Below are 6,000 nucleotides of genomic sequence, written 5' to 3' on the forward strand. Positions count from 1 at the left end.
AAACGTCAGAGGGAGGCGGGAAGCTGCCTCAGTTTCCCCGCAGAGAGGCGGCCGCACAGACCCCCCCTGTGCACTTCCTTCCAGCTTCTCCCACCCCGTCCTCTCCGACTCCAACCCGGGCCCGCGGACAACCGCACGAAATCATTCCTTCACTCACAAGGACTCGCACCAGCAACGCCATGTTTCCTCAACAACCATTTCCGGGTGAAGGGTGAGCTTCCGGAGTCCCGGCTGCCGCTACGCCTTCCCTGGGTCGTCCTCTACTGGGTCGTCCCGACCAGCGTCCCCGAGCCAGCGGGCGCCTGGCAACGGCGGCGCAGGCGCACAAAGGCCGCTGCCAGGATGCGCGCGCTTCCCTCGGTGCGCGGAACCCGGTGAGCAGGGCTGTCGGCCGGGACTGCGTCTGGACCCGCCTCCCCCTCGCTCGCTCGTCCACGCCCGACGCTCACGGAGGCTGAAGTCCTCTGCAACGCCGGCCTTCCCTGACCTCCGGCTTCGGGATTTGCATAGCTCTCCCCTTATCCCCGACCTCAACCAGCCTCACTACTCAGCGCCCTCTTATCAGAACCCCTCCTTCCCAAGCTTGACTCCCGAGAAGATCCCCCCTTTTCCCTGCGGTTAAAAGACCAGGATTTGGGGAGCTCCCTTAGAAGAAGGTGATGATATTGTCAAGAAAGAGGTTTGAGTGATAGGCCAGGACATCTATATAGTGAAGAATAGAAAGAGAGGAAGAGGTTGTTAGGAAAGAAGAAGGGGCAAATGAGTAAAAGAAAATGTAATGAGCAAAACTGAGAGTTTAAAGGATAAGAAAGTCTTGATCAGACAGTGATATTTTTTAATTTAAGGTTTTAGGGTTAGAACTGTTGGGAATGATGACCAAGTGCAGGGGGTGACTGGAAGAACGTGGCTGAAATGAAGTGGAGGTGAAGGTCCCTGGACTGGAGGCCTTCAAAGAACAGAGCTCATGACTTAGGATGCGTCATTTACTGAGACATTTAGGTTGCCGAGGATGGTGGGTAAATTAGGAATGAAGAGGCCTGACACCAAAGCCTCCACCACCAGGGCTCATCACCTCCTTAACACTCGGCCTGAAGCCCCAGCAAGTTCCATGGTTCTCTCAAAGCTCCCTCTCCCTTGCTACATTTCCTCTCTCCCTTTACACTGTCTCTACCCCTCAGAACTTTCGTACTTCCTTAGAGGCACCACATTGTAATTCATTCATTCATTAAAAATATATATATTTGCTGAGCACTTACCATGATTCAGGCTCAGATCTAGATGCCAAAGATACAGTAGAAAAGTTACAGTAAAGGGAGACAAACAATAGACAAATAAATATAATCTGATGCCGGGTATTGGTACATGCAAAGCAGGATAAGAATAAAAAGTGAGAAGGCGAGGTGCTATTTTAGTTAAGGTGATCAGGCAAAACCTCACTGGATTTGATCAGAGGTATGAATGAAATGAGAATCTGGCCCATGTCAATGAGAGAGTGACCCATGTCAATATCTTGGAAAAGAGCATCCTTGGCAGAGAGAGCAAGTACCAAGGCCCCAACATGGAGAATGCTTGGTCTTCCCAGGAAGAGCAAGGAGGTTAATATGGTTTGAGTCAAATGACTTAAGAAAGAGTATGGTAGGAGATGAAGTTGACAAGGTGGCGCTAGAGGCCAGATCTGGGGGACCTTGTAGGCCATGGTAAAGACTTTGGCTTCTGTGTGTACTAGTATGGGTACAGAAAATTACTGGAAGCGTATACAAGAAACAGTAATGGTGTTAATAGTTGTTGATTCTGAGGAAGAGATTTGGGAGACAAGAGGTTAGAAATGGAAGGTAGACATTTTTTAAAAATATATATTTTATTGATTTTTTACAGAGAGGAAGGGAGAGGGATAGAGAGTCAGAAACATCGATGAGAGAGAAACATTGATCAGCTGCCCCCCGCACAATCCCCACCGGGGTTGTGTCCGCAACCAAGGTACATGCCCTTGACCAGAATCGAACCTGGGACCCTTGAGTCCACAGGCTGACGCTCTATCCACTGAGCCAAACCGGTTAGGGTGGAAGGTAGACATTTTTTACTATCTATCCTTTTGTCTTATTTAAAGTTTGTATCATCCTATATAATAAAATGGTAATATGCAAATTGACCCTAACAGCAGAAAGACTGGTAATGACTGGTCACTATGACACACTGACCACCAGGGGGCAGACACTCAATGCAGGAGCTGCCCCTGGTGGTCAGTGATCTCCCATAGGGGGAGCTCTGCTCAGCCACAAGCCAGGCTGACAGCTGCCAGTACAGTGGTGGTGGTGGGAGCCTCTCCTGCCTCCTCAGCAGCATTAAGGATGTCCGACTGCAGCTTAGGCCTGTTCCCTGCTGGCAAGTGGACATCCCCCGAGGGCTCCCGGGTTTCCAGAGGGATGTCTGACTGCCAGTTTATGCCCAATCCCCCAGGGAGCAGGCCTAAGCTTGCAGGTGGTCATCCCCCAAGGGGTCCCAGACTGTGAGAGTGCACAGGCCAAGCTGAGGGACCCCCCTGAGTGCACAAATTTTTGTGCACTGGGCCTCTAGTATCTATATAATTACCTTTAAAATTGAAATTAAAAATACCCATATCATTCTCAAAATATAATTCTGGGGGAAAAAGTTTATTCATTGGTTTTATGGCAAATACGAAGAAGTAGAACTTGGTCCTTGCCTTCAAAAATATTAGAGTAGTAGATGTATAATACATAATCACAATTTTTAAAAAAATATTCAAAAGAATTGAGTTGAACTCCTATCTCACAAACATATGGTAAATTAACTCAAAATGGGACAGAGGCCTAAATGTAATAGCTAAACTATAAAATTTTTAAAAGAAAACATAAGAGTAAATCGTCATGACCCTGTATTAGGCAAAGCCTTCTTAGATGCAATAGCAAAAGCATAGATAACAAAAGAAAAATAAATTAGACTACATAAACATGTTAACTTTTGTATTGTAAAAGATACCATCAAGAAAGTAAAAACATGTGGAATGGGAGAAAATATTTGCAAGTCATGTATCTGATAAAGGACTTGTATCTGGACTATATACAGAACTCTACAAGTTAATAATAAAACAATAAACACCTACCCTGACTGCTGTGGCTCAGTTGGTTTAGCATCGACCTGTGCACTGAAAGGTTGCCAATTCGATTTCCAGTCAGGACATATGGCTGGGTTGGGGGCTTAATCCTTAGTAGGGGGTATGCAGGAGGCAGTCAATCTATGTTACACTCTCACATGGATGTTTCTCTCTCTCCCTTCACCTCTCTAAAAATCAACAAAAACATTTTTAAAAATAAAATAAACACCCAATTAAAATGGGCAAAGCATTTGATTAACCATTTCTCCAAAGAAGACATATGAATGGCCCTTAAGTTAATGGAAAGATGATTAGCAACATTAGTCATTAGGGAAATACACACACAAACACACACACACAATGAGATACCACTTCACACACCCTCTAGATGGCAGACATATAATACAAAGTGCTGGCAAGGATATGAAAAAACTGTATCCCTCATACATTATTGATGCAAGTGTAAAGTGGTACAGCTGCTTTGGAAAATAGTCTGGCTTTTCCTTAAAATTATAAACATAGAATTACTATATGACCCAGTGACTCAATTCTTATGTGTACATTCAAGATAAATTTAGACATGTTTATACAAAAACTTGTATATTAATGTTCACAGCTAAAAAGTGGAAACAAATGTCCATTGACTGATGAATGGCTAAATAAAATGTGGTATATCCAGAAAATGTTTTATTATACAGCAATAAAAGGGAATAAACTGATACATGCTACAATGTGGATGACCCTCAAACACTGTATGCTATGTGAAAGAAGTCAATAACAAGAGGTTGCATATTGTATAAGTACGATACCATTTCTATGAAGTGTCCAGCTGTCTATTTCTGGACCTCATCACCAGAATTATAATTCTGAAATTTTAAATTTATGTCATTCTGTGTTCTCATCACCCTATTATTTCATCTTTTATCCATTACTCCTACTACAACTGTCACTCTACCTTGTTGAGACCTCCAGGGTTTTAATCTCCTCTTTATCATCTGTCAACCCTCTCCTCTCTTTACTACCTCTCCTTTCTAGCTCAGACCATGTAGTCTGTCATTTTAATTATTTTCTTGCCAATATTAAGTCCTTTGCTCAAATGTCTTTCTATCCTGTCCACCTGGAAAGACCCCAACCTTGTAATTGTCCGTTTAATCTACCCCTTACATCTAGATTATTGAGTTCTATTGGAGAAAATCATGCAAGAGGCCTATTGGTACCTCCCAAATATGGCTACCAACTTCTGTTGTGCTCAACCCTGTCCCCGCCCCCCCTTCTCCAATACTACTATTTATAACTGTATTAGATTCCTAGGGCTGACATGACAAAACAAAACAAAAATCAAGTGGCTTAAAACCATAAAAATATATTCTTTTGAAGTTCTGGAGGCTAAAGGTCCAAAATCAAGGTTTTGGCAGGACCATGCTCTACCGAAGGCTCTAGAGGAGGATCATTTCTTGCTTCTTTCTAGCTTCTGGCAGTTGCCAGCAACCCTTGTGTTTCTTGCTTTACAGCTTTATCATTCTGTTCTCTGCCTCTCTCATCACATGGCCTTCTCCCTGTGTGCCATTCTCTGTGTCTCTTGTACTCTTATAAGGATTCCAGTCATACTGGCTTAGGCCCACTAATGACTTCATATTGACTTGATTACATCTGCAGAGACCCTTTCTACTGTCTTTGGACAGATGGCCTCACCTCTTACTTCACAGAGAAAATAGAAGTTATAAGCCGTCAGAAGGAAACTCAACTTCCAACCACTAAATCAAGTACCTGATTTTACTGTATGCATGTGTTCTTTCTTCTTTTTATCATTTCATGGAAGAATTGTTGCTTTTCCTATTTAAAGCTAATCTCTAAAGAGTTTTTCTGGTCAGGTCACAAATAAGAAGCAACCAATGAATGCACGGGTGGGTGGAGCAACAAGTCGATGTTTCTTTTTCTCTCCCGTCCCCCTCTCTCTAAAATCAATAAATAAAAGAATTTTTCAAACTTGATGTCCAAAGCTGACCTCATCATCTTCCTCTCAAAATCTATTTCTCTTTCCGTGTTCTCTTTTTTGTTGTTGTTGAATGGCACACTGTTTACCCAGTTGCCCAAGCAAAAAACCACAGGATTCACCCTTGACTTTGCTTCTCTCCCTTACTCTCCCCATCCCAACACTCTCCAACTCCTGCTTAACTGAGCAGAAACACAGTTTCCTTAGGATTTAACACTACATGTCTAGTAATGAAGCCCACACTTGTATTCACGTTTAGGCACCCAAATAATATTCAATTGATTTCATAGCTACCTACAACACTCTTTCCCATCTGAAATTACGAAATCACATTTTTTTCCACATCCTGTAATTGTAGGGTTGATTTCATGCATTCAGATGTATAATTTGACTTTTTCTCCTTTTTTTTTTATTATTCATCTCCTTTGATTCGGCCTGTCATAGACTTATCATCCTAGCATCCTTTGAGAATCTTTATTTTCTCTTCCAGTCATGCATGAAACCTGAGGACATGATCATTGCAAGAAAAGAGAATTCATGGAAAATGCTAGGTATAGTACCTGGCACATAATAAGCCCTTAATAAACATTAACAATTGTGGTGGTTGTTATTATTTCAATACTCAGCACAGAGTCTGAACCAGAGTAGACCTTTAATAAATACTTACTGATTAGTGAATGAATGAACCAATCAATAAATCAAAGATTGATAGAATGAATACATCTCAAGCCCAATAAACTTGATATTATTATCCCTCTTCTGCAGATAGGGAAACTGAGGCTCAGAGAGGTTAAATAACTGAGCCCAAAGTCTCTCAGCTGGAAAGTGGTGGAACCCAGACTGGAACCTAGTTCCGACTGACTTCCAGGCATATGTGACTAATCCTCCTCTACTC

At 42.6% G+C, this 6,000-nt stretch overlaps 1 protein-coding gene across 4 annotated transcripts in view; it reads right to left on the reverse strand.

Moving 5' to 3' along the window:
• LOC132239557 (ubiquinol-cytochrome-c reductase complex assembly factor 1) overlaps positions 1 to 408 on the reverse strand; it is a 119,204-nt gene extending 118,796 nt beyond the window's left edge. Inside the window, exon 1 of one of the 4 annotated variants that reach the window (XM_059705980.1) lies at positions 158 to 408. In XM_059705980.1, the coding sequence (XP_059561963.1) occupies positions 158 to 181 (24 nt within the window). In that variant the 5' untranslated portion in view covers positions 182 to 408. The remainder of the gene's footprint in view (positions 1 to 157) is intronic. The other 3 variants (XM_059705979.1, XM_059705981.1, XM_059705978.1) reach the window with 3 other exon arrangements.
• Positions 409 to 6,000: the final 5,592 nt, after the last annotated feature.

This window comes from Myotis daubentonii, chromosome 8 (genome assembly GCF_963259705.1).
Source record: "Myotis daubentonii chromosome 8, mMyoDau2.1, whole genome shotgun sequence".
Lineage (NCBI taxonomy): Eukaryota > Metazoa > Chordata > Mammalia > Chiroptera > Vespertilionidae > Myotis > Myotis daubentonii.